The sequence below is a fragment of the Macaca fascicularis genome, chromosome 6, assembly GCF_037993035.2.
Source record: "Macaca fascicularis isolate 582-1 chromosome 6, T2T-MFA8v1.1".
Classification (NCBI taxonomy): domain Eukaryota; kingdom Metazoa; phylum Chordata; class Mammalia; order Primates; family Cercopithecidae; genus Macaca; species Macaca fascicularis.
This window is the reverse complement of record NC_088380.1, coordinates 145,055,227-145,083,008: the sequence shown is the minus strand read 5'-3', so window position 1 is coordinate 145,083,008 and position 27,782 is coordinate 145,055,227. Positions and strand designations below refer to the sequence as shown.

At 44.1% G+C, this 27,782-nt stretch overlaps 1 protein-coding gene and 2 non-coding genes across 3 annotated transcripts; all 3 read left to right on the top strand.

Annotated features, from left to right (window-relative positions):
- The first annotated feature begins 1,356 nt into the window (after positions 1-1,356).
- Positions 1,357-22,830, top strand: HSPA9 (heat shock protein family A (Hsp70) member 9). Its single transcript, XM_005557912.5, has 17 exons — positions 1,357-1,530; positions 2,645-2,703; positions 2,915-3,002; positions 6,054-6,235; positions 8,112-8,236; positions 9,458-9,531; positions 9,619-9,725; positions 10,016-10,178; positions 10,453-10,545; positions 15,723-15,932; positions 18,035-18,262; positions 19,471-19,575; positions 20,156-20,273; positions 20,638-20,732; positions 21,321-21,413; positions 21,592-21,732; positions 22,062-22,830. Exons 1-17 carry the CDS (start codon positions 1,450-1,452, stop codon positions 22,137-22,139), a joined length of 2,040 nt encoding a protein of 679 aa, XP_005557969.3. The 5' UTR covers positions 1,357-1,449; the 3' UTR covers positions 22,140-22,830.
- Positions 17,004-17,073, top strand: LOC123574264 (small nucleolar RNA SNORD63). The gene has a single exon (XR_006699150.1). It is a non-coding gene; the product is annotated as a small nucleolar RNA SNORD63 (small nucleolar RNA).
- On the top strand, positions 19,088-19,157 carry LOC123574265 (small nucleolar RNA SNORD63). Its single transcript, XR_006699151.1, has one exon. It is a non-coding gene; the product is annotated as a small nucleolar RNA SNORD63 (small nucleolar RNA).
- Positions 22,831-27,782: the final 4,952 nt, after the last annotated feature.

Genomic DNA, 27,782 nt, shown 5'->3' with positions numbered 1-27,782 from the left:
TCAGGAGACCGAGACCATCCTGGCCAATATGGTGCAACCCAGTCTCTACCAAAAATATAAAAATTAGCTGGGCGTGGTGGCGCGCGCCTGGAATCCCAGCTACTTGGGAGGCTGAGGCAGGAGAATCGCTTGAATCAGGGAGTCAGTGGTTGCAGTGAGCCTAGATGGCGCCACTGCACTCCAGCCTGGCGACAAAACGAGACTGTCTCAAAAAAAACCCCAAAAACCTAAAACTGGTCACAGGGTAGAGTAGTAGTTGACATCCTGCCAGCAGCACAAGGTTTGAAAAGGGCCAGAGGAGTCTCAAGTCAGGCCCAGCACAGTGGGGAGAGAAAGGGCCTGAAGCTCAGCTATTTTTTTTTTTTCTCCTGCAAGCTCCGCCTCCCGGGTTCACGCCATTCTCCTGCCTCAGCCTCCTGAGTAGCTGGGACTACAGGCGCCCGCCACCACGCCCGGCTAATTTTTTGGTATTTTTAGTAGAGACGGGGTTTCACCGTGTTAGCCAAGATGGTCTCGATCTCCTGACCTCGTGATCCGCCCGCCTCAGCCTCCCAAAAGTGCTGGGATTACAGGCGTGAGGCACCGCGCCCTGCCAAGCTCAGCTATTTTTTTTCCCCTTTGTGCAGGCGAATTGGCCTAATGTTATGTGTGAACCAAACGCTTTGTAGTTGGAAACCCAAGACCCCTGTGATAAAACGCAACACGAAATTGTTTAAGCTCTGCATTCCAAGTATATTTCAAGTTGTGAACAACGGGCGGCACCAAGCAACAAAAGTACTGACGTCCTCACTTAACAAAGCCACAAGACAAGATGGCGCCATCCTCCAAGAGCGAGAGGGGGGAACACTTTCACGCCCGCGGGATGTGCACGCGCCCGGGCTCGCCCCAGGCAACGCTGGCGTGCGCTCAAGCACCCAATGAGCGATGTAGTTAGTCTCCACCCACGTTTGCCGCCACTCCCTGGGCACATGCGCTCCAGGTTCTTAGCGGGATGCCTATTGCGCAGGCGCAACAGGCTCCTCCTTCCGCGCAACTGACGCAAGAAGACTGTAATCGGTTCGCAATTTATCCCGTGTGACCTTGAGTCTTTCCTGTCGCTGAGGACCAGGGCTGTCCGAGGTGCCGCCTTCATACCCCTTTTCCTCCCCTGGACTCTTTGTGGCCCAGAGCCGCCGCAGCCGGGACGGGAGGGCAGGCGTTCTCCAACCATCATGCTGCGGAGCATATTACCTGTACGCCCTGGCTCCGGGAGCCGCAGTCGAGTATCCTCTGGTCAGGCGGCGCGGGCGGCGCCTCAGCGGAAGAGCGGGCCTCTGGGCCGCAGTGATCAACCCCCGCCCCTCACCCCACGTGGTTGGAGGTTTCCAGAAGCGCTGCCGCCACCGCATCGCGCAGCTCCCGGCCGCCTGAGCGCCTGTTTGCTGCCTCGTACTCTTCCATCTATCCGCCATGATAAGCGCCAGCCGAGCTGCAGCAGCCCGTCTGGTGGGAGCCGCAGCCTCCCGGGGCCCTACGGCCGCCCGCCACCAGGTGAGAAACTGTCGGACCTTCCCGAATGGGGTCACGGCCTCGGGCCTCGGTGCGGCAGGCCGCGCGCCCTTTAGGGTTTGAGTTCTCCGGGATAGGTCAGGCGGGAAGGAAGGTGACGGACCTTCCGTAGGTAGCGCTGCCGGCTCAAGATTTTGCGGAAGGTTTTGCCTCCGGCTTAGGCCCTGCTGAGTCAGACCCCTCGCGATCTAGAGTATCATCTCAAAATTACCAGCTAGTGGTCCTGATGGCTCGTTCTGTGGCTGAATGGAAAGATTTGGCCTTGGGGGTGAGGGATGCAGTCTATTAGGAAAGCCGCTATTTTCAGTTTTGTTTTCGGCTCCTCTACAGAATACGGAATGTGTAAGGATCTCGTTAATAAGGTGAACTTTCTTTTCTTAAGATGAGAAAGTCCTGAGTCGGAAATAAAACTCCAGTTTTTGTGCTTAGCAACATTTTCTCAAAATCGGTGGTGTAAGATTTTACTCGTTTGTTACTTAAGGACAAAAAGCAGATCGGGGGGCGGAAAAAAAGCTATGGAGTGGTTATTTGTTTTCTAAAATAAAAGATAAATATTTTGGAGAATAGGAATTGTATATGGGCATTAAGGAAGGCTTGGAAGGAGCCTGAAGTTAAATCGTGATAAAGATCTTTTATCCTAGTGGAAGGCTACTACTTAATTTTTCTTTTTAAAAGACTTACTAATCCTAGTTCTCTTAAACTAATTGCATGGCAAGGTCAGGGGAAGTGTTTTCCCCCAGGGGACATCTGGCAATGTCTGTGGATATTTTAGGTTGTCGCTAACTTACTGGGGTTCTTATTGGTTTCTAGGGTGTAGAGGCCAGGGATGCTGCTGTATATCCTACAATGCACAGAACAGCCCCCACAACAAAGATTTGGCCCAAAATTAATAGCGCCACGGTTGAGAAATCCTATTGTAATGTGATTCTAAGGCCATCTTTTATTTACCTTTTTTTATCTTACTTATTTGGGAAACTTTAATATTTACTGTTTTAGTAGCTTAACGTATTTTATATGCTAAATGAGCCCAAGTTTTCTTTTTTTCCTCTCAGGATACACATTGGTTGGTGACTGAGTCAGTTTTTTTCTTTTTTAGGATGGCTGGAATGGCCTTAGTCATGAGGCTTTTAGAATTGTTTCGAGGCGGGATTATGCGTAAGTATAATTTCATTTCCTTTGAGAGGGAATACATATTAAACTTCATAGCAGTGTTTTCTACATTTGTGATTAACTATTCTTCTCTAATTTATCTGTATTAGAGATTATGTAGTATACCACTGTTAATTTTCCAATTAAATATTATCTTTAAGTGACTTTGGTCTATCAAGATAACAACAGCTGTGACGTTGTTCTAAATGTCTTACAGATCAGAAGCAATCAAGGGGGCAGTTGTTGGTATTGATTTGGGTACTACCAACTCCTGCGTGGCAGTTATGGAAGGTAAACAAGCAAAGGTGAGCATGATTGGTAACTAGTACCCTATCCAGAACCTATCCAGAATTCTGTGGTCTTTTCCTTAGTTAAAGAATTTGAGAACCTGATTTGCTTTTTTTTGGTGGGGGGGAGATGGTCTCTATAGCTCAGGGTGGAGTGCAGTGGCACGATCTCTCCTCACTGCAACCTCTGCCTCCTGGGTTCATGCAGTTGTCCTGCCTTGGCCACATAGCTGGGAATGCAGGCGTGAACCACCATTCCTGGCTAATTTTTTGTATTTTTAGTAGAGACAGTTCCACTGTGTTGGCCAGGCTGGTCTCGAGCTCAAGTGATCCGCCCGCCTTGGCCTCCCAAAGTGCTGGGATTATAGGCATGAACTACTGAGCCTGACCTGAAACTACTTTTAACTAAAACAACAAAAACATGACTATAGATCAAGGCTGGCCAGGCATAATGACTCACGCCTGCAGTCCCAGCACCATGGGAGGCCAAGGGGGGCAGATTACCTGAGGTCCTGAGTTCAAGACCAGCCTGGCCAACATGGTGAAACCCCGTCTCTACTAAAAATACAAAAAATTGGCCGGGCACAGTGGATCACAAGGTCAAGATATCAAGACCATCCTGGCCAACATGGTGAAACCTGTCTCAACTAAAAATACAAAAATTAGCTGGGCATAGTGACACATACCTGTAGTCCCAGCTACTCAGGAGACTGAGGCAGGAGAATCGCTTGAACCCGGGAGGCGGAGGTTGCAGTGAGCCGAGATTGTGTCACTGCATTCCATCCTGGCGACAGAGCGAGACTCCATCTCAAAAAAAAAGAAAAAAAAGGCCAGGCGTGGTGGCCAGCACCTGTAATCCCAGCTCCTCAGGAGACTGAGGCAGGAGAATCACTTGAACCCGGGAGGCAGAGGTTGCAATGAGCCAAGGTCACATCACTGTACTCCAGCCTGGGTGACAGAGCGAGACTTTGTCTCAAAAGAAAAGAAAAGACTATAGATCAGGTTTTTCATACCCAGTGTTGGGACAAAAAGAAAAGACTATAGATCAGGTTTTTCATACCCAATATTGGGACCCAATGTTACTTCCACATGGAGAATTATATCTACTTCTAAATTTTTTGGGGGGTTGGCCACAGATTTCAGGCATATAGGAAAAATGCTAAGAAGCACAAATTAGGGCCAAGAGAAGGAATAATCTCGGTGCCAAACAAGTGGGATTAGAAGACCATAGACAGTTCAGGTGATTTCAGAAGAGGAGATGGGGGAAAGAGGAAGCATGAGAGCAAAAGAGGCCATGAATGGAAGAAGCAAGAGTCAAGAATTCCCGGTGCTCTAAATCTTGCTAAGAACCCAATAGGAATAAAAGTTCAATATATAGAGTAAGGAGGCTTCAAAAGGAATAGCCTGCTCCAGTGAACAACATGCATTACTTCACATGTGAAGCTCCACTTCTAGTCTGTCTCTGCACCTCCAACTTTGGTTCAGTTTAGAAAATGCAGCACTTTGGTGGTTACCAGAGTAACCAAACAGTGCAAGCCATTCCCACCCCTCTTAATAGTAAATTAGTAGCCTACCTCTATACCACATTTAAATCCTTTTCTGGGAAGTTAGATACATACAATTATCAGCACTACAAAGGTTCACCTATCAAGAGTCTTAAAAGCAACCAAAACAGCTTTTGTTTTGTTTTGTTTTGTTTTGTTTTGTTTTTGAGACGGAGTCTCGCTCTGTCGCCCAGGCTGGAGTGCAGTGGCCGGATCTCAGCTCACTGCAAGCTTTGCCTCCCGGGTTCACGCCATTCTCCTGCCTCAGCCTCCCGAGTAGCTGGGACTGCAGGCGCCCGCCACCTCGCCCGGCTAGTTTTTTGTATTTTTTTAGCAGAGACGGGGTTTCACCGTGTTAGCCAGGATGGTCTCGATCTCCTGACCTTGTGATCCGCCCGTCTCGGCCTCCCAAAGTGCTGGGATTACAGGCTTGAACCACTGCGCCCGGCCCAAAACAGCTTTTAAAATGTAAATCAGGGCCAAGCCTGTTGAGTCCTACTTGGGACTCAACACTTTGGGAGGTCACTTGAGTCAGAGTTGAAGATCACCCTGGGCAACATAGCAAAACACTTTTGAAGACCTGGGCTACAAAAAATTAGCCAGGCACAATGGTATGCACGTGTGATCCCAGCTACTCTGGAGGCTAAGGTGGGAGGATCAGCTGAGCCTGGCAGGTCAAGGCTGCAGTGAGCTGTGACAGTGCCACTGCGCTCCAGCCTAGGTGACAGGTGAGACTCTGTCTCAAAAAAAAAAAAAAAAGCCAGGCGGTACCTCATGCCTATAATCCCAACATTTTGGGAGGCCAAGGTGAGCGGCTGACCAACTTGGCAAAACCCCATCTCTACTAAACGTACAAAAAAAAAATTAGTTGGGCATGGTGGCAGGCACCTGTAATCCCAGCTACTCGGGAGGCTGAGGCAGGAGAGTTGAACCCAGGAGGCGGAGTTTACAGTGAGCCGAGATCGCACCACTGCACTCCAGCCTGGATGACAAGAGCGAGACTCCATCTTTAAAAAAAAAAAAAAAAAGGTAGTTTGAAAGTAAAGGACTAAAGATATGTTAAATATCTACTGTTCATTAACTATCAGCAGTAAAGCGTGCCCAGTATTGTTCATGCACATTTGTTTCATAATTTGGGAGCTGTTTTTGTGTCTTAAATGATTGCTGCAAAGATACCAGTGATAGGCTGGGCGCAGTGGCTCACGCCTGTAATCCCAACACTTTGGGAGGCTGAGGCGGGCGATCGCCTGAGGTCAGGAGTTCAAGACCAGCCTGGCCAAAATGGTGAAACCCCGTCTCTACTAAAAAATAACAAAAAATTAGCTGGGCGTGGTGGTGCACGCCTATAGTCCTAGCTACTAGGGAGGCTGAGACAGGAGAATCACTGGAACCCAGGATGCAGAGGTTGCAGTGAGCCAAGATTGTGCCATTGTACTCCAGCCTTCGCGACAGAGTGAGACTCTGTCTCAAAAAAGATACCAGTGATAACTACAAACTTACTCTGTGTCACATTTTGGGAGTTTAGGTGCTGGAGAATGCCGAAGGTGCCAGAACCACCCCTTCAGTTGTGGCCTTTACAGCAGATGGTGAGCGACTTGTCGGAATGCCGGCCAAGCGACAGGCTGTCACCAACCCAAACAATACATTTTATGCTACCAAACGTCTTATTGGCCGGCGATATGATGATCCTGAAGTACAGAAAGACATGTGAGTAGTAGCAAAAGCGCAGTTACTTGCAAGGGCTACACAGAAGAGCCTCAGCATGTTGATTAGGATCCCTGGAGCACCTTACCCTAGTCGTTTTACTTACTGTCCCTAGGGGAAATGTATACCACTGCCAAAAGGGTAATTTCTTTAAAAAACTCATTTTTGGCCGGGTGTAGTGGCTCATGTCTGTAATCCTAGCGCTTTGGGAGGCCAAGGTGGGCGGATCACTTGGGATCAGGAGTTCAAGACCAGCCTGGCCAACATGGTGAAACCCTGTCTCTACTAAAATACAAAAATTAGCTGGGCATGATGGTGGGTGCCTGTAATCCCAGCTACTCGGGAGGCTGAGACGGGAGAATCGCATGAACCCGGGAGTGGTTGTGGTGAGCTGAGATCACTGCCATTGCACTCTAGCCTGGGCTGCTCAAAAAAAAAATCATTTTTGTCTTTACAGATTAGGTCTTTGTTATGTATTGACATGATATATGAAAATTTGCAAAGCATTCCTAAACCACATAGTTCAGTGTTGAATACATACGGCAGAAATGGCACAGGTTCTATCATGTGTTGATCCAGTACAGAAAAAAACTTGATTTTTCTTTTTTTCTAACCCCCCGCCCCCCAAAATAGAGACGCGTCTCACTATGTTGCCCAAGTTGGTGTTGAAATTCTGGACTCAACTGACCCTCCCACCCCAGCCTCCCTAAGTATTGGAATTACAGGCGTGAGCCACCATGCCCAGTCTACTTTTTTCTAAAATAGACATACTAGAGGCTAGAGGGGGTGGCTCACACCTGTAATCCTAACACTTTGGGAGGCTGAGGTGAGCTCAGGAGTTCGAGACTTGGGGAAAAGCCGCCTCTGCAAAAAATACAAAACGAGCTGAGCTCGGTGGTGCGTGCCTGTAGTCCCAGCTATTAGTGAGGCTTGAGCGTTGGGGGACGGCAGTTCCAGTGAGCCAAGACCATGCCATTGCACTCCAGTCTGAGTAATAGCAATGAAACCCTGTCTGAAAAAAAAAAAGCACTAGAAGCATAGGTAGAGCTTCCTGTTGTATACAAAATTTTTTAGGTCTGGAGTAGTGGCTCATGTCTGTAATCCTAGCACTTTAGGAGGCAGAGGCAGAAGGACTGTTTGAGGCTAAGAGTTTAAGACCATGTAGGCCAACGAGGCAAGAGAGTGTATGTGTGTGTCTTTCTATATATAAACACTTAAAACTTTAAACAGCTTTATTGAGCTTGAGTAGAATATGAATTCTGTATGCAAGGAGTCGCGTGGACTTCTCTGACTGGCTTCTTTCACTTAGCTTGTTTTCAAGGTTCATCCATGTTGCAGCATGTGTCAGTACTGCATTCCTTTTTATGGCCAAATAATACTATACTGTATGGACATATAGCACATTTTGTTTATCCGTTTGTCAAGTGATGGACATTTGAGCTGTTTCTGCTTTTTGGCTGTTAGAAATAATGCTGCCTTAAACATTTGTGTACAAGTTTTTGTGTGGACATAAATGTTTCCATTTCTCTTAAATAGTAGAATTGCTGGATCATACAGTAACGGTTTCATCGTCAAATTATTGTAAAGTGGCTGCAAAAATCTTCTGCCTGGGGTGCTAAGTAAAAAATGTTGAGGTTTCATTGTGATGTTTTTCTACGTTAATGATTGCTTTCTTTTTATTTATTTACTTCATTTCATTTTGCCGTGTAATCCTCATAAACCACGTTAGTGATTGCTTTCTGAAAAATTTCACAAACTGTCATTTATTGGCCATGAATGAGTCTCTTGGGGTGGAAGATGGATGTTCATGGTGTGTGGTAATTTTGTCATATGAGGTTGTTCAGGCTAGTTTTCTCTAATAGAATTTTTGTTCTTACAGTAAAAATGTTCCCTTTAAAATTGTCCGTGCCTCCAATGGTGATGCCTGGGTTGAGGCTCATGGGAAGCTGTATTCTCCAAGTCAGATTGGAGCATTTGTGTTGATGAAGATGAAAGAGACTGCAGGTGAGTTGAGTGGATTTAGTTCACATCTGGGAAAGTTCTAAGAACAGAATGATTCCTGTGAGATCACTAGCACCCTGTGCCCCAGCATCCTGTAGATGAATCTGTGGTCCCTTTTGTATAGAAAATCTAGGAATGGCAAAACTGTGTTACACTTCATGCTTTCCCTGCAGATGAATTTATCTTCAAATCTCACTAATGGTGGCTGGCTTGTTTCTTTTTTTCCAGTAGGGCGTATGTTCTATCTATATTGAAAGCCACAAGACTACACATTAAGCTTTTGTCCCTGTTAGGTATAAATTAGAACTTCTTATTTAAAGTGGCTGTTATAAGTCTAAAGGTCATTGTAGTTTAGTGAACCTTCACTAAAATGTTGAAAGACTGATCCTAGGGGTTTTGGGTTTTGGGTTTTGGTTTTTTTTGTTTTTTTTGTTTTTTTTAGACGGAGTTTTGCTCTTGTCGTCCAGGCTGGAGTGCAGTGGCGTGAACTCGGCTCACCAAAGCCTCCACCTCCCGGGTTCAAGCGATTCTCCTGCCTTCCACCTGGCGTAGCTGGGATTACAGGCATGTGCCATCATGCCTAGCCACTTTTGTATTTTTAGTAAAGAGACGGGGTTTCTTCATGTTGGTCAGGCTGGTCTCGAACTCCCGACGGATCAGGTGATTCGTCCGCCTCAGCCTTCCAAAGTGCTGGGATTACAGGCATGAGCCACCGTGCCCAGCCGGCCAGTCTTGGGTTTGTTGGGTTTTTGTTGTGGTTTTTTTTGAGACAGTCTCGCTTTGTTGCCCAAGCTAGAGTGCAATGGCGCGATCTTGTCTTACTGCAACCTCCCCCTCCTGAGTTCAAGCAATTCTCCTGCCTCAGCCTCCCGAGTGGCTGAGATTACAGGCATGTGTCACCACACCCGGCTAATTTTGTATTTTTAGTAGAGATGGGGTTTCTCCAATTGGTCAGGCTGGTCTCAAACTCTCAACCTCAGGTGATCGCCCGCCTCAGCCTCCCAAAATGCTGGGATTACAGATGTGAGCCACCGTGCCCAGCCCGATCTTGGGTTTTTAACCAGTATATTTACTTGGGGTGTTTTCCTGCAAAGACATATTAGGTCACTTGTCAAAAGACTGATGAATATTGTCTGTGGCTCCAAAAGGATGACACAGGTTGTTGGGCTATGTTAATAATTCTGTTCTGACAGAATTCCATGATTGAATTTCATTCTTTTCCAGAAAATTACTTGGGGCACACAGCAAAAAATGCTGTGATCACAGTCCCAGCTTATTTCAATGACTCGCAGAGACAGGTAAGGTCGATTAGCATTCTTATTCACAAAAAGGAACGTGCCTGGGATGGAAAGGTACAAAAATGCTTTTCTCTTTGTTTTCTTTAGGCCACTAAAGATGCTGGCCAGATATCTGGACTGAATGTGCTTCGGGTGATTAATGAGCCCACAGCTGCTGCTCTTGCCTATGGTCTAGACAAATCAGAAGACAAAGTGTAAGTTTATGCTATAAATTTCTTACCTGGACTTACTAAAGTGTCACTTGATTTCTTAGTGATTGAGCCTTTTATTTAAATAGTGCTTTTACTGATTTTAAGTCTGTATGATCTTTTTTTTTTTTTATTTCAAAACCATTCCTTTGTTTTCTTTTGGGCCATGGTAATTTAACTAGTATATACCTCAGGGAAAAGCTTAGATTATCTGTATTTGGTTATTGAAATTTATATTCTGGTGATAGGTTTTGTTCCTTAAGGATTTCTTTCTTTCTTTCACAAATCATTTACAGCATTGCTGTATATGATTTAGGTGGTGGAACTTTTGATATTTCTATCCTGGAAATTCAAAAAGGAGTATTTGAGGTGAAATCCACAAATGGGGACACCTTCTTAGGTGGGGAAGACTTTGACCAGGCCTTGCTACGGCACATTGTGAAGGAGTTCAAGAGAGAGGTGAGTTACCAATGTGGTTAATATGTAGATATTAGGATATTGAGAATTTGTTTGTTCAGATTGCTCTTTGCTTTGTTTACGAGTTCAGTTCAACCCCCTTATTGTACACACAGATACTCTTTTCAGAATATTTTTTCCCCACACATTAAGGGTAATAAAAAGTAATCATCTTGTATATAAAGGTTATGATTCCATTTTGTGTTGTTCCACCTTATTACTGCAGTTTAAATTTATTACCTCACTAATGCTGGTGTTCAATGTCTTCACTTTATAGACAGGGGTTGATTTGACTAAAGACAACATGGCACTTCAGAGGGTACGGGAAGCTGCTGAAAAGGCTAAATGTGAACTCTCCTCATCTGTGCAGGTGAGACACGAAAGATTTGAGCGGTCTTGATGGGTATTTTCAGCCAGAGTTTATTTAAATAGTATTTTCTAATTGGCCTAATGTCAGTTGAGTTTTTTTGTTTGTTTTTTCAATTTTCTGATTTCTAGAGACCTTTGTCGTGAGCACAGGAACAGTAAGGTGTTTAGTTTCTTTATGAGCTGAAATTTTTTTAACCACCCAAATCAGGTACATATACTGGAGCTAAATAATATATGAATGATGCTGGGTATACTTGTTTGCTTTTCAGTTAAACACATTCATTTGAAAACCTGCTCTGGCAGTGTTTAAAACTAGAATTACTAGCTTGGAGAAACTGCTCTCTTAACTGACAGTATTAAATAACCTCTCCTTGTGAATTGGAGAGTCTCTGCGTGTCTTTTTTTTTTTTTTTTTTTTTTTTTGAGATGGAGTTTTGCTCCTATTGCCCAGGCTGGAGTGCAATGGTGCGGCGATCTCGGCTCAGCACAATCTCTGCCTCCTGGGTTCAAGCGATTTCTCCTGCCTCAGCCTCCCGAGTAGCTGAGATTACAGGTGTGCACCACCATGCCTGGCTAATTTTTGTATTTTTAGTATAGACAGGGTTTTGCCATGTTGGTCAGGTTGGTCCTTGGACTCCTGACCTCAGGTGATTAACCTGCCTCGGCCTCCCAAAGTGCTGGGATTACAGGCATGAGCCACTGAGCCCGGCTAATTGTCTCTCACTTAATAAATAATTTGAAAAATTACCTGGTCATAGTCTACACAGCTGTAGTCTCAGCCACTCCAGAGGCTAAGGTAAGAGGATTGTTTGAGCCCAGGAGGTTGAGGCTGCAGTGAGCCGTGATCACACCATTTCATTCCAGCCTGGGTGACAGATGAGACCCTGTCTCAAAAAATGACAATAATTTGAACCACCAGTCTCGAAAATGAGCTGAAGCTTGTTCAAGTTTCCGTCTGTGAGCATCAGATTTACTCAGTTTGTTTGTCAGCTTGATTAGCTCCAGTTCTGAGAGGTGAAACTTCACTTCACCACCAAGAGTAGAATTGTATAAACCATGTTAGATCTGTGTTGGAGACCCATAAAGACAGAAAGCAGCAGATCTCTTTCCGGTGTCTTGGGTGACAGTAGGAAGAGCAGAGCTGTGATACCTTTATTTTGATCACCCACAAGGGAAGAGGTATTTATGATGATTGTCATTGTGTTGGTAAAGTGGTTGCTGCTAATGAACATTCAGTCAAACCTGGATTTTGTTTTTTTAAGTGGCTGTGAGGAATGACATAGTTATACACACGCATGCATGGTCTTGCTGATGTTACTTTGCCCCTGCTATCATGGAGTGGCAGAACATTGCAAGGTTGGTTAAGGTTGAAGTTGAAATATGTGGCACTGCCAGAAGATAGTTTGTAATTCTTCCCAAAGATTTTATATTTGGGGTAGGGGATGCAGGGTGTTGGAAGAGATTGGTTGGTTTTAATTAGTGTGGCTGCATGCTATTGATAGACATTTTGATTGTTTTCCAGCGTTTATTTTTTTATTTTTATTTTTATTTTTTTTTTGAGACGGAGTCTTGCTCTGTGCCCCAGGCTGGAGTGCAGTGGCGTGATCTCGGCTCACTGCAAACTCCGCCTCCCGGGTTCACGCCATTCTCCTGCCTCAGCCTCCCGAGTAGCTGGGACTACAGGCGCCCGCCACCTCGCCCGGCTAATTTTCTTGTATTTTTAGTAGAGACGGAGTTTCACCGTGTTAGCCAGGATGGTCTCGATCTCCTGACCTCGTGATCCGCCTGTCTCGGCCTCCCAAAGTGCTGGGATTACAGGCTTGAGCCACCGCGCCCGGCCTTCCAGCGTTTATTATAGCAAGATGTATTGAGCATCCTTATACATTGTTTTGCATAGGTGATTTTAAATGTATAGAATAAATTCTTAGCGTTTATTACCCTCATGCAGATTATATTGTGGTTTGGAAAGCTGGACATTAATTAGAACAGATTAGTAAATGTTAAACTAGAAGTGATACAAAGTAAAGGTTAAGGGTGGTTCTGCAGGCATTCTGCTGGGGTTCGAGTCCCCATTGTGTGGCTTATTAATTGGTGATCTTGGATGAATTAACATTACTGTTACTTATCTACAAAATAAGGATAATACTGGTACTTTACTCCTCCCCTAAGAGTTCTGAGCATTACCAAGTTCATAAATATTACACGCTTAGGAAAACATAGGAAATTGTGAATACTCTTAAATGTAAGTTACTATTAATGTAACAAGTGGTAAAAAGGCAATTATATTTATAATTTAAGAAGGGGCCGTACTTTGGGTGGCCAGGGCCAGGAATATCACTTGAGCTCAGGAGTTGGGGACCAGCCTGGGCAAAATAGTGAGAACCCCATCTCTACAAAACTAGCTGGGCGTGGTGCACTTCACCACAGGTGCATGCCTGTAGTCCCAGCTACTCAGGAGACTGAGGCACAAGAATCCTTTGAGCCCAAGTGTTTGAGGCTGCAGTGAGCTGTGATTGTGCCACTGCACCCCAACCTGGGCGACAGAGCAGGTCTCTTAAAAATAATCTAAGAAGGGCCAGGGTGCAGTGGCTCACGTCTGTAATCTCAGCACTTTGGGAGGCCAAGGCGAATGAATCACTTGAGGTCAGGAGTTCAAAACTAGCCTCGCCAACATGGCGAATCCCTGTCTCTACTAAAAATACAAAAATTAGCAGAGCGTGGTGGCGGGCGCCTGTAATCCCAGCTACTCAGTAGGCTGAGGCAGGAGAATCGCTTGAACCCAGGAGGCAGAGGTTGCAGTGAGCCCAGATGGCAGTCCAGCCTGGGCAACTGAATGAGACTCTGTCTCAAAAAATAAAAATAATAAAAAGAATCTAAGAAGGTACCTGAGAGAGGTGTTCAGCATAACAAGAATAGCATTTGAGGCCCGGCGCGGTGGCTCAAGCTTGTAATCCCAGCACTTTGGGAGGCCTAGACAGGCAGATCACGAGGTCAGGAGATCAAGACCATCCTGGCTAACACGGTGAAACCCCGTCTTTACTAAAAATACAAGAAAATTAGCCGGGCGAGGTGGCAGGCACCTGTAGTCCCAGCTACTCGGGAGGCTGAGGCAGGAGAATGGTGTAAACCCGGGAGGCGGAGCTTGCGGTGAGCTGAGATCGCGCCACTGCACTCCAGTCTGGGCGACAGAGCGAGACTCCGTCTCAAAAAAAAAAAAAAAAAAAAAAAAAAGAATAGCATTTGAGAGATGAGTTTATCAGAAAAAGATAAATGGGCACGTGTAAATGGGTTAAGTGTAAGGCTCTCAGGTGAAGACCTGAGAAAGGGCCAGAGTGGCCAAAAGGGCAGAGTGAAGATTGGGGTCGGGTGTTGGTGGGCATGGAAAATGAGGTTAGAGCAGGCTTGTCCAACCTGCAGCCCAGGATGGCTTTGAATGCGGCCCAATACAAATTCGTAAACTTTCTTAAAATATTGAGAGTTTTGCTTTTTGTTTTAAGCTCATCAGCTATTGTTAGTGTTAATGTATTTTATGTGTGGCCCAAGGAAGCCAAAAGATTGGACACCCTTGTACTAGAGACTTTATAGATTTGGGATTTGGCGTCTCTCCCAAGATAAGTAAATACAAACCCCAGAGGAGTTGAGGATAGTAACATGGTCATGTGTCGATTTGTGAAAAGCCCTTTGGCTGGAGTAGAGTGGAGAATTGTTAAGGGCAGAAGGCAGCCTGAGTGGGTGTGGGGAGGGTGTTGGTAACCATGTGTTGAGAAAGGACTTGGATAAGAGAGTGTGAGACATAAGTGGTTGGGTTTGAGAGAGGAGGTAAGGAGAGAACATTGTGATGGATGTTGGACTCATTGTAGAGAGTTGAGAGTTAGTGCTGAAGATTTTCAGGTTGCCATTAGCTTAGAGTTGTGCTACTATAATAGCCAAATGTGGGTTTTGAATTAATTAAAATTAAATAACATTTAAAATTAGATTTCTTAGTTACCCTAGTCTTATTTCAGGTGCTCAGCAGTCATGTTGTTAGTGGTTGCTGAATTGAGCAACATAAGTAGCATTTTCATTGTCACAGAAAATTCTACTGGATAGCATTGATTTAGATAATTGTGTATTCTGATTTGGTTAATCAACATTTTGTAAAATAAGAAATTGTCAATAATATTTAGATAATACTATTCTACAGATGGTGTGTTAACTCTGTTAATTCTATTAAGTATTGAAATGTCTAGGATACTTTCTTCTAAAGAAAGATGGTTAAGATCTCACTCTCTTCTTAGTTACACATTGTAAGATCCTATGTTGTACTGGGATTTGGGATTTATTAAATACTGGATGTTACATGGTGTGACTGTCAGCTGCCGTCCATGGATGTGATGGCCATACAAGTCAGTCCTCATACATTAATGAGAGTATGTCTGTAGCTTTCGTACCACTTGTAAATGTCCTGGAACTTAACAGAGCCCAGGGTTGATGGCATGTTACTTCGTTCAGAAAATAACTTTGACATTTCACCTACATGGGATATTTTTAAAACTTGGTGAAGGAAAACATCAGTAATGTGGTTCTAATGAGTGTTTAGTGGCAGAATAGCTCTTTATCTCTTGAATGGGGATTTTTTTCCTGCTTATCTGCTGCATTCTTGTTAATAACTATAAACTTCATTAAAACAGATTCTATAGTGTTTATCTCTGGGGAGATAAAACATTGCATCTTAAAGAGTAACTATTCTTGGCTGGGTGTGGTGGCTCACACCTGTAATCCCAGCACTTTGGGAGGCCAAGGCAGGTGGATCACGAGGTCAAGAGATCGAGACCATCCTGGCCAACATGGTGAAACGCCATCTCTACTAAAAATGCAAAAATTAGCCGGGCATGGTGGCACATGCCTGTAGTCCCAGCTACTTGGAAGGCTGAGGCAGGAGAATTGCTTGAACCTGGGAGGCGGAAGTTGCAGTGAGCCAAGATCATGCCACTGTACGCCAGCCTGGCAATAGAGTGAGACTCTGTCTCAAAAAAAAAAAAAAGTATTCTTGGTGACTATTCATTTAAATTAGGTCTCACCCTCCCTGTGGTTTTCCAAGTCTTCTGTCCTAGGGCATGGTCATATCTTAGTTGAAATAATAAATGTAACCGTCATTTGGCCTGCTCACTGACATGCAATTAAACATTTCCTTTGCAGACTGACATCAATTTGCCCTATCTTACAATGGATTCTTCTGGACCCAAGCATTTGAATATGAAGTTGACCCGTGCTCAGTTTGAAGGGATTGTCACTGATCTAATCAGGAGGACTATCGCTCCATGCCAAAAAGCTATGCAAGATGCAGAAGTCAGCAAGAGTGACATAGGAGAAGTGATTCTTGTGGGTGGCATGACTAGGATGCCCAAGGTATGGATCCATGGAATTCTGTCATGGAGAGAGGGGACTGGCACATAGTGTATACTTGGGACAGGTGCCATGAATATATGGCCTGTTCTGCTGGGGTGACCTAAAAGGGAGATGAGATTATATCCTCACTAAAGAATTCTTTTCTGTTTGTTTTGTTAAAATTGAAGAATAGGCCGGGCATGGTGGCTCACGTCTATAATCCCAACACTTCGGGAGGCTGAGGTGGGCAGATCACATGAGTCTGCAAGAGTTTCAGGCCAGCCTGAGCAACATGGCAAAATCCCCTTTGTACAAAAATACAAAAAACTAGCTGGGCATGGTGGTACATACCTGTAATCCCAGCTACTTGGGAGAATCACCTGAGCCCTAAGGTCAGTCACTTGAGTGAGTTTGGGGCTGCAGTGAGCCATGATCGTGCCACTGCACTCAGCCCAGGCAAGAGTGTGACCCTGTCTCAAAAAAAAAAGAAAATACAGTGAGCCGAGATCGCGCCACTGCACTCCAACCTGGGCGACAGAGCAAGACTGTCTCCAAAAATATAGATATAGATAGATATATATATATGAAAAATTAGGAGGGGCAGAATTTCTTTAGGGGCAGTAGCAGGGAGGATCCCGAACTCAGTCATAGAATTTTTAGGATTGAAACAACGTTTGAGGTCAGAGACAGCATAAAACCTTGGTAATAGGCCGGGCGCGGTGGCTCAAGCCTGTAATCCCAGCACTTTGGGAGGCCGAGACGGGCGGATCACGAGGTCAGGAGATCGAGACCATCCTGGCTAATACCGTGAAACCCCGTCTCTACTAAAAAATACAAAAAACTAGCCGGGCGAGGTGGCGGGCGCCTGTAGTCCCAGCTATTCGGGAGGCTGAGGCAGGAGAATGGCGTGAACCCGGGAGGCAGAGCTTGCAGTGAGCCGAGATCTGGCCACTGCACTCCAGCCTGGGTGACAGAGCAAGACTCCGTCTCAAAAAAAAAAAAAAACACCTTGGTAATAACGCTCCCCCCACCCCAGCCACCGTCTTTGTACATGTGTCTTTGCAGCATAGTGCATCTCTTCGACAAAGATTTGTGCGATGATGTATTTTATTCAACACATCATTCTGAAAGAACATATGTGGAAAAATAATGACTGAGCACAAACCTGTTGAAGATGCAGTTCTTCTTGGTAGCCTAAATAGGATTATCTTGGGCCTAAGATAGTGACCTTGTTTTTTTCTTAATTTTTCCATGGAAATACATGACCTTAAGGAAATACGCAAAAAAAAAAAAAAAAAAAATGAACCTGGAAACAAAAAAGGCCCTGGACCAGGTGGATGCCTCTGTAAATGATCCCCGAGGCCAGGCGCAGTGGCTCATGCCTGTAATCCCAGCATTTTGGGAAGCCAAGGTGGGCGGATCACAAGGTCAGGAGATCTAGACCATCCTGGCTAACACGGTGAAACCCCATCTCTACTGAAAATACAAAATATTAGCTGGGCATGGTGGCGGGCGCCTATAGTCCCAGCTACTTGGGAGGCTGAGGCAGGAGAATGGCGTGAACCCAGGAGGCGGAGCTGGCAGTGAGCTGAGATAGTGCCACTGCACTCCAGCCTGAGCCACAGAGTGAGACTCCGTCTCAAAAAGAAAAATAAAGAAATTATCCTCAATACTATTCAAATGGAACTTTATCACTAATAAATACAAGGGAAGAACATGCCCCACGTTAACAATGCAAATTATTACTACAGCTGCGTATGATAATTTGGTCTTTAGTTGATAATATACAAGAAGATGTGGACTTCTAAGTCCCCTTGCCTTACATCCTCTGTTTCAAATGATTTAATCTGTTACATGGGAAACCAGATAATAAAACTTAGGAGAATCCTTCCCAGATTTACAAGGGTCATGAAGGAGATACTCCTGAAAGTATAAAGTGTATGAATGTTACGAGATCATTAGCAGGAACCCAACTATGAAATGGTCATTTGAATAAACATTCTTAGATTTGAGTTAGCCTGTCTTGAGATTTGGCTGGGACCGAAGGACACGTGTGCTGTCTTTTGTTCTGCTCAGGTAGTTCCCAAGTGTGGGCTGACAGGTTCTTTTTCCTTGATGCTCAGGTTCAGCAGACTGTGCAGGATCTTTTTGGCAGAGCCCCAAGTAAAGCCGTCAATCCTGATGAGGCTGTGGCCATTGGAGCTGCCATTCAGGGAGGTGTGTTGGCCGGTGATGTCACAGATGTGCTGCTCCTTGATGTCACTCCCCTGTCTCTTGGTATTGAAACTCTAGGAGGTGTCTTTACCAAACTTATTAATAGGAATACCACTATTCCAACCAAGAAGAGCCAGGTAAGAGCTATCACTTCCTACCTTGTCACATGGGTTTTAGGTTCTATGACGGATGTGATTGCAGCCACTTTCATGAGCTTTTTCTAGAAAACTTCAGTTTTTCGTTTTGCTGTTTAGAATAGTAAATAGTTAACTGTGGGTGGTGAGAATCCTATGTGTTTTTTTGTGTGTTTTTTTTTGCTACCAGAAAAGTTCTTACGTGTTAGCTGGTAGTGATGGTTATAGGAAGGACATCAGTAGTCTCCTCCACAGGATTAACATAATTTGTTGAAAGGGATCTCAGTCATTTGAGACTGAATTCCCTGTAGTCTTCTGTTCTCAAAGACGGTAAAAAGGATAGTCTGGACCAGACTTAGGGGAGTGTTCTTATGAGTGAATGAAGGGGGTGGTATGGGGGTGCCGAGATATCCAAGCAGGGCTATTTGGACATGGCTTGTTCTTGAAGTAGGAATTGTTTCTGGCTGGGCACCGTGGCTCACACCTGTAATCCCAGCACTTTGGAAGGCTGTGGTGAGAGGATCGCCTGAGCTCAGGAGTTTGAGACCAGCCTGGGTAACATGGTGAAACTCCCTCTCTCCAAAAAGTTAAATTAGCCAGGCATGGTGCTGTGTACCTGTAGTCCCAGCTACTCAGGAGGCTGAGGTGGGTGGATCACTTGAGCATGGGAGGCAGAGACTCCAATGAGCTGAGGTCATGCCACTGCACTCCAGCCTGGGTGACAGTATGAAGTGAGGCCTTGTCTCAAAAAATATGTATATATATTATTTCCTGACTTCCCTAATCTTGTGGATGTTTTTCCATAAAACTATGGCTGTTGGTATATTTGTGCAGTGATGTATTTGTCAACACATCATTCTGAAGAAAAGTATGTGGTGACTCTCTGTGACTGAGCACAATACATCTTCTTTCTCTGATCCCGTTTCCCCAGATGAGCATGTTTCAACATTTTAGTTCCTTTTTTGAGGCCTTCTCTCCTATTGCTGCATCTTAGGAGATGCATTTTCTTAGCTGAAACAGTTGCTATTGTATGCCCATTTGCTGTACTATTCCTAGTCCTATTCCCTATAAAGACATCAGCCTTTGTTCTGAACATACTGTGAATTAGGAGCCTTCCAATCTTGGAATGTGAACCTTTGGCTTTCATTTTTTCTATAGAAAGGGAATAGGTTAATCAGATTGCCAACCCAGGAGGTTTTCTTTTTCCCTAGGTATTCTCTACTGCCGCTGATGGTCAGACGCAAGTGGAAATTAAAGTGTGTCAGGGTGAGAGAGAGATGGCTGGAGACAACAAACTCCTTGGACAGTTTACTTTGGTAGGTATTGTGAATCCTGAATACTTTGGCTCCTTCACTGTAAAGTGAGATAATATCCTAAGCCATAAAAATATTAGTATAAACCGCTGGCATACACATACATACTGAGTAGTCTTGAGAAGAGGGGATGCAGACACTTTGTGCAACTGGATACCCATGGCATCAGTTTTTACCTGAAAGCCTTGCTTTTTCCTTGTGCCTTAGGAATTTCCTCAGACATAAACTCCTGACTACTCATTTAAAAGACACTTGATATTATTACTGGTTTCTGATCAGCATTGCTTATTGGTTATTGATGAGGTGAATAATAGCAGGGAGGTTTGCTGTCTGTCATTTAGTGTGTCCACAGGTACATACAGCCATTATAGTTACTTGCTATAGCTAAATTTCACTGGTATAAAACCGGTTGATTTCAGGCAGCAAACTACTACTGTTGCTTATAAAGTGTGTTTTTGTACATTAAATCACTTGTTTTTCCCAGGAACCAAGTGACTTGTTTACTATAAAACCATATAGATTTGAAAATAATAGCACTGGACCCCTCTGTAAGAGGACCTTACTCTGGATTTATTTATTTTAGATTGGAATTCCACCAGCCCCTCGAGGAGTTCCTCAGATTGAAGTTACATTTGACATTGATGCCAATGGGATCGTACATGTTTCTGCTAAAGATAAAGGCACAGGACGTGAGCAGCAGAGTAAGTCACTTTATCAGACCCTAAGAGTGAGGTGAGGGAGGTCTTGGGAAGAGACCCTCTTAGGATGATGAGTCCTCTTTGCCCCTCAGTTGTTCACTTGTAGAAGTGTAGTGTTTATTCCCCCCAAATAGGCACTGAGCCTGTGGATTGCTGAAGTTTTCATGGGCAAACAGGCCAGTTGGTGTTTGTGTATGTATTGGGTCCTTGGTTTCATTTTGCTTTATAGGACTATAAAGTTATTTCTCCTTTTCATAATTTGTATCAAGATTGGCTGCTATGAGCTGGAGTACTCTTAATGCAATGGAGGAAGAAGAGGAATATACCTTTACCTGGGAATTAATGAAATGCCTTCTTTTTACTACAGTTGTAATCCAGTCTTCTGGTGGGTTAAGCAAAGATGATATTGAAAATATGGTTAAAAATGCAGAGAAATATGCTGAGGAAGACCGGCGAAAGAAGGTGATTACTTTTTGTCTTCTGAACTTTAATCTTAGTAAAGCTCGGTCTTGAGAGTTTGGGGCTGGGCGCGGTGTCTCACTCCTATAATCTCAGCACTTTGGGAGGCCAAGGTGGGCCGACTGAAGTCAGGAGTTGAAGATCAGCCTGACCAACATGGTGAAACCCCATCTTTACTAAAAATACAAAAAAATTAGCCGGGCATGGTAGTGCATACCTGTAGTCCCAGCTACTTGGGAGGCTCAGGCAGGAGAATCACTTGAACAAGAAAGTGGGAGAGTTTGGACATGTCATAGGTTGTGGGTAAGAGAAAACCTAAGATCAATCTATTCTTCCTTCCCTGTTGCTTATACCTTATGTGTGCAGTGCCTTTATTATTTCTTCTGTTCTCCATCACAATTCTGATGTTAGAAAACCTAGCCCAAATCTCTCTCAAAGCCATCCCAGACTAAAGCCACTCTGATTTCTCCCTTACTCTATTTTTACTCTGTAACTGTATGCAGCACATAGCTTACTGTCTTACTGAGTATAGACATTCAGCAAACTTTGGTTGATTAGAAAGTCTTCGTTTAAACTTCTGATTTATCTAAGGAACGAGTTGAAGCAGTTAATATGGCTGAAGGAATCATTCACGACACAGAAACCAAGATGGAAGAATTCAAGGACCAATTACCTGCTGATGAGGTGAGTTCTATTTTAAAGTAACTCAAGAGGTTGGACACATTTTTACCAAAGGCAGTGAAGTTTATTTTTCTGTGGATTTTGATAGGGGTTTAATTATTTTAAAATGTTTCTAAATAGTACTTCTACTTGTAATGGTACAGGAGACCTGGAAAAGTAAGGATTTTTTTCTTTTTTTAAGTGCAACAAGCTGAAAGAAGAGATTTCCAAAATGAGGGAGCTCCTGGCTAGAAAAGACAGTGAAACAGGAGAAAACATTAGACAGGCAGCATCTTCTCTTCAGCAGGCATCATTGAAGCTCTTCGAAATGGCATACAAAAAGGTACAAGGGCTGAAGTGGATTTTGATCCTAACTTGATCTTGATGGAACTATTCTTTCTGACTGTTACTGGTGGCTCCCTCTATAGCCATTTGTGGAATTGAAAGTGAGATCAGAGTTGGAGATATTCTCCTGCCGTCTCGACTCTATTTTGACATTGGGGGTAGTGTCAAAGGGAAGGAATCCAGAAGCAGGGTAGAAAGCGGGGAGGGGGAGTGGAATATATATGAATGATGAAGAATATGTGGGTCCCTCATCTTGGAGTGCAACAAAGAGCAAATGGTTAGCCCTAACATTAAATCTGAGTGGCTTGAAAAATGTTTTCTTAACAGATGGCATCTGAGCGAGAAGGCTCTGGAAGTTCTGGCACTGGGGAACAAAAGGAAGATCAAAAGGAGGAAAAACAGTAATAGCAGAAATTTTGAAGCCAGAAGGACAACATGAAGCTTAGGAGCGGACAGACTTCCTGAGCAGAAATGGGCAAACTTCAGTCTTTTTACTGTGTTTTTGCAGTATTCTATATATAATTTCCTTAATTTGTAAATTTAGTGACCATTAGCTAGTGATCATTTAATGGACGGTGATTCTAACAGTATAAAGTTCACAATGTTCTATGTCCCTAGCCTGTCATTTTTCAGCTGCATGTAAAAGGAGATAGGATGAATTGATCATTATAAAGATTTAACTATTTTATGCTGAAGTGTCAAGGGGTGAAAACATCTCGCACACAACAATTAAGGTAGTCATCCGTAGACTTGAAATGAGACGACATGGGGATGAGATAGATCCTTCTAGTTAGCCTAGTACTGCTGTATTGGCCTGTGTGTACATGGGGTCCTTCAGCTGAGGCCTTACAAGTCAAGCTGGCTGTGCCATGTTTGTAGATGGGGCAGAGGAATCTAGAACAATGGAAAACTTAGCTATTTATATTAGGTACAGCTATTAAAACAAGGCAGGAATGAGGCTAGACTCTTAACTTCCCTACGGCATACTTTTCTAGCTACCTCTGCCTTGTGTCTGGCACCTACATCTTGATGATTGTTCTCTTACTCGTTCTGGATTTTTTTTTTTTTTTTTAAATAAATACAGAAAGCATCTTGATGATTGTTTGTGAAGGGTGATGCCCTGAGATTTAGCTTCAGGAATATGACGTGGTTCATGTTTCCCATATTTCCCAAGTAGGGAAATACACGATTCTCTAACACTGGTTAAAAATGCAAATTCAAGATTTGGAAAGGCTGGTATAATGAAATAATGAGCAGTATCAGCATGTGCAAATCTTGTTTGAAGGATTTTATTTTCTCCCTTTAGACCTTTGGTACATTTAGAATCTTGAAAGTTTCTAGATCTCTAACATGAAAACTAAGGTGGCTATTTTCAGGTTGCTTTCAGCTCCAAGTAGAAATAACCAGAATTGGCTTGCATTAAAGAAACTGCATCTAGAAATAAGTCCTAAGATATCATTTCTATGGCTCAAAAATAACAGGAACCCAGATTTCTTTGCCTATTTCTGCTTTTCTGTCCTCAGTGTACTGGCTTGTCCCAAATTCTCTGATGTAGTTCTAATTATCCTGTGTTGACAACTTAAGCAGAAAGGAGTCTACATCTTTATTCAATGTTAAGATTTCCCAAAAGTCTCCCAGCACATTTCCCTTATGTTTCATGGACTTATGTTTCATGTCATATGCCCTTATGTTTCATGTCATATGCCATGTTCAAAGGAGTCCGTTATCAAGATGGGCTTAGAATATCAGATACAGTGGCTCCTTGTATAATGTTTTTTAATATGTAGAGATGAGATTATTTCCAAAAATCAGTATAAGAAATCAATTTGCAAGTATGAAGGAAGTGATTTAGACAACATTTTTGGAAGATTCAGTGCTTGTTAACACCCATGTAAAAGATTCTTGGGATTCATGTGAAAAATAAATTCTAGGCTCAGGTTTCCAACCATATGAACACTCAATGGGAACATTGTAGGATTATGAAGGATTGTTATTTGGTGTGTCAGAAGATACTTAGCATTTCTGGTTGGCCCTTGCATACTGCCTCTGCTGTCTCCTAAAGATAACTTTAAAAGCCCTCCAGGACTTGCAAAGTACTCCAGTTGAGAACTACTGGCTTATATTAGTTAAGATTCATCCTTGGGATCAGAGAGAGGAGCCAGATTTCCCAAGCAAAATATATCTTTGAGTTCTATTAGGAGGGAGAAGTTGCTTGGGTATGAGCGGAAACAGTATTTCAGTAACCTGTCGGTAAAGCTCATAGTAGTATAAACAGCAAGAAGGTATATGGAGATTCCCTATAGAGCCAATAGGATATAGATCTAGAATGAGATTTACTATAAGATATTGGCTCACACAATTATGAAGGCCAAATCCCACCCACAATCCACTGCTGGGAAAGCTGTTGGGGTAAAATTGCAGCAACCAGGAACACAATGGTGTCCTAGTCCAAAGTTAGAATATGGATGTCTTAGCTCTGGCAGTTCTATATGGGCCCTTAACTGATTAGATGATGTCCACTCACATCAAAGCAGAGCAATCTCCAATTCAATACTAATCTCTTCTGGAGACAGACAAATGTTTAACCAGTTAAATGGCATCAATGGCCAAACTGACACACACAATTAACTATCACAAAAGGCAAAAAGAAATGATTGGTTTTATTCTTTAGTAGAGCCTCCCTTTTGTGATTGTAAGTACTTGCTTAGGTCCCAAGAACTTACGGTATCCCTCTTACACCAACCTCCTGTTTCTGGGTTTGTTACTTTATGTATTTTATTTTTTTTTTTAGTTTTTGTTTTGAGATGGAGTCTTTCTCTGTTGCCCAGGCTGGATTGCAGTGGTGTGACCTTGGCTCACTGCAGCCTCAACCTCTGCATCCTGGGTTCAAGCAATTCTCCTGCCTCAGCCTCTTGAGTAAAGGTGCCCACCACCACACCCAGCTAATTTTTTTTTTTTTTTGAGACAGTCTCCTGTTGCCCAGGCTGAAGTGCAGTGGTGCGATCTCAGTTGTAACCTCCACCTCCCAGGTTCAAGCCAATTCTCCTGCCTCAGCCTCCCTAGTAGCTGGGATTACAGGCACCCTGCCACCACAACCAGCTAATTTTGGACTTTTAGTAGAAACGAGGTTTCACCATGTTGTCCAACTGGTCTTGAACCTCTGACCTCAGGTGATCCACTCCCCTCGCCCTCCCAAAGTGCTGGGATTACAGGCTTGAGTCACTGTGCCCAGTGTAATTTTTGTATTTTCAGTAGAGATGCGGTTTCACCTTGTTGGCTAGGCTGGTCTCAGACTCCTGACCTCAGGTGATCCACCGGCTTCAGCCTCCCTGAGTGCTGGGATTACAGGTGTGAGCCACCGCACCCGGCCTCCTTTTGTTATGTTGTTTTTTGAGACAGGGTCTTGCTGTCACCCAGGCTATAGTGCAGTGGTGCATTCATAGCTCACTGCAACCTCAAACTCCTGGGCTCAAGCAATCCTCCTGCCTCAGCCTCCCAAGTAGTTAGGACTACAGGTGCACACCACCACACCTGGCTTATATATGTCTTTTTCTTTTGAGGCAGGGTCTCACTCTGTCATACAGGCTGGAGTACAGTGGTGCCATCACAGCTAACTTCAGCCTCAACCTCTCGATCTCAAGTGATCCTCTCACCTCAGCCTGTGGAGTGGCTGGGACCACAGGCGCACGCTACTATGCCAGGCTATTTTTTTTTTTTTTTTTTTTTTTTGGTAGAGACAGGGTCTCACACTCCTGACCTCAAGCAATCCCACCTCAGCCTCCCAAAGTGGTGGGATTACAAGCATGAGACACAGTGCCCAGCCTGATTATTTGTGTTGAGTGAGGTATACATTATCAGTAGAAATACTACATACATGTGTACATAATGTGTCAATTCTCAGGGAAATCAAGACGTCACATCCTTTGATCCACATAACATTTATAGTAGTGACTACAGCAAGATGGAGCAGCAGAAATAAAAGCAAGTTCTTTCAAACAGTGCATGAGAAGACTGGGTATGAAGAAACAATTCAAATTTTGGAAATAACCAATATTCAAGAGACCCTTCACCACTTCAGATACCACTGCAACTCTATTCTCTTCTCTGGTCATAAGGCCAGGTTTTTTGTTTTGTTTTTTTGAGACAGTGTCTGTCACCCAGGCTGGAGTGTAATAGTGAAATCTTGGCTCACTGCAACCTCTGCCTCCCAGGCTCAAGCGATTCTGCTGCCTTAGCCTCCTGAGTAGCTGGGATTACAGGTGCGTCCCACCACATCCGGCTAAATTTTGAATTTTTAGTAGAGACGGGGGTTTCACCATCTTGGTGAGGCTGGTCTTGAACTCCTGACCTCGTAATCCGCCGCCTCGGCCTCCCAAGTGCTGGAATTACAGGCATGAGCCACCGTGCCCGGCTCATAAGGCCACTTTGTAAGGGCTTTGTCTTCTCCCTTTCCCCACCTCTAGTATCAGAACACAAAATGAGTGAAAGCCCTGGGAACAGATAAAGGAGCTATAGGGTGCCCTGCACTCTGAACAGCATGCAGGAGCTTTACTTTAGCAATTACAGAATTGCTGAAACAGGCATTTGAGTAGATAAACAATTGAATATTCATCACCAATTTCTTATAGTTAAACTATGAGAAGGAGCCATTTTTGTTACAGCAGGTCAGGTAATCTGTCTTGATACTAAAGACTGCAGCTGAACATCAAACCAGCCTTTAATGTAGGCATCATCACTGCAATCAGGAATGGGAAAGTAAAATGTTCTGCCAAACTCACAGGCTCTTAAACAGATTGTTGAAGCCCCTGACTGAGAAAGTGAAGATTAGGGTCAAAGGTGATGGGGGTGTGGGGTGGAGAGTCCATAAGGGACTGATTATAAAGTGCAAAATTGTGAATATTGATTATTTTTAGGAAAGTGGTCCATCGCTTTCACTGGTTCCTTGGAGTCTGTCCCAAAGAGGGTTAACCATTACATGGAAAATTTACTAGCTTAAATGGCTTCAAGTCATATCCTACCGGTCACCCCTTTGCCATTTGCCATCCCCTCAATCCTGTGCATTTATTTAGCATCCTTGGTCTACCATCTACCTCCTTGGTATACCTTCCCCACTCAGCTCACACAGATCATTTCACTCAACTTCTTATGCTTTTTTTTTTTTTTTTCTTTTTGAGCTGGAGTCTCGCTTTGTTGCCCAGGCTGAAGTGCAGTGGCACGATCTCAGCTCACTGCATCCTCCACCTTCCAGGGTCAAGCGATTCTCCTGCCTCAGCCTCTGGAGTAGCTGGGACTACAAGCGCACGCTACCAAACCTGGCTAATTTTTTGTATTTTTAGTAGAGACAGGGTTTTACTGTGTTGCCCAGGCTGGTGTCGAACTCCTGAGCTCAGGTGATCTGCACGCCTTGGCCTCCCAAAGTGCTGGGATTACAGGCATGAGCCACGGCACCCGTCCCTACGCTCTTATTTTTTAACATCTTAATGTTCCATTTAGCAACTTCATCTTTTTGTTCTTTTTTGTTTTTTTGCAGTCTTGAGACTAGTCTCAGACTAGAGTGCAGTGGCACAATCTCAGCTCACTGTAACCTCTGCCTCCCAGGTTCAAGCGATTCTCCTGCCTCAGCCTCCCAAGTAGTAGCTGGGGTTACAGGCATGTACCACCACACCCAGCTAATTGTTGTATTTTTAGTAGAGACAGGGTTTTGCCATGTTGGCCAGGCTGGTCTCAAACTCTAGAGCTCAAGTGATCCGTCCACCTCAGCCTCCCAAAGTGCTTACAGGTGTGAGCCACTGTGCCTGGCCTTCATCTCTTTTATGACATTTTTCCCTACCTTCTGGATTGTTCTGAAGCAAATTCTAGAATTAATAATTTGACTCAAAGTATATACTTTTTTTTTTTTGACACGGAGTCTTGCTCTGTTGCCCAGGCTGGAATGCAGTGGCACAATCTCTGCTCACTGCAAGCTCCGCCTCCCAGGTTCACGCCATTCTCCTGCCTCAGCCTCCTGAATAGCTGGGACTACAGGCGCCCGCCACCATGCCTGACTTT

What these genes read in the sequence shown, in the direction of transcription:
- HSPA9 (XM_005557912.5), top strand. Translation starts at nt 1,450, where the DNA reads ATGATAAGCGCCAGCCGAGCTGCAGCAGCCCGTCTGGTGGGAGCCGCA. An exon ending in CCTGAAGTACAGAAAGACAT is followed by an intron (nt 6,236 to 8,111) that starts GTGAGTAGTAGC and finishes TTGTTCTTACAG; the next exon opens with TAAAAATGTTCCCTTTAAAA. An exon ending in GACAAATCAGAAGACAAAGT is followed by an intron (nt 9,726 to 10,015) that starts GTAAGTTTATGC and finishes AATCATTTACAG; the next exon opens with CATTGCTGTATATGATTTAG.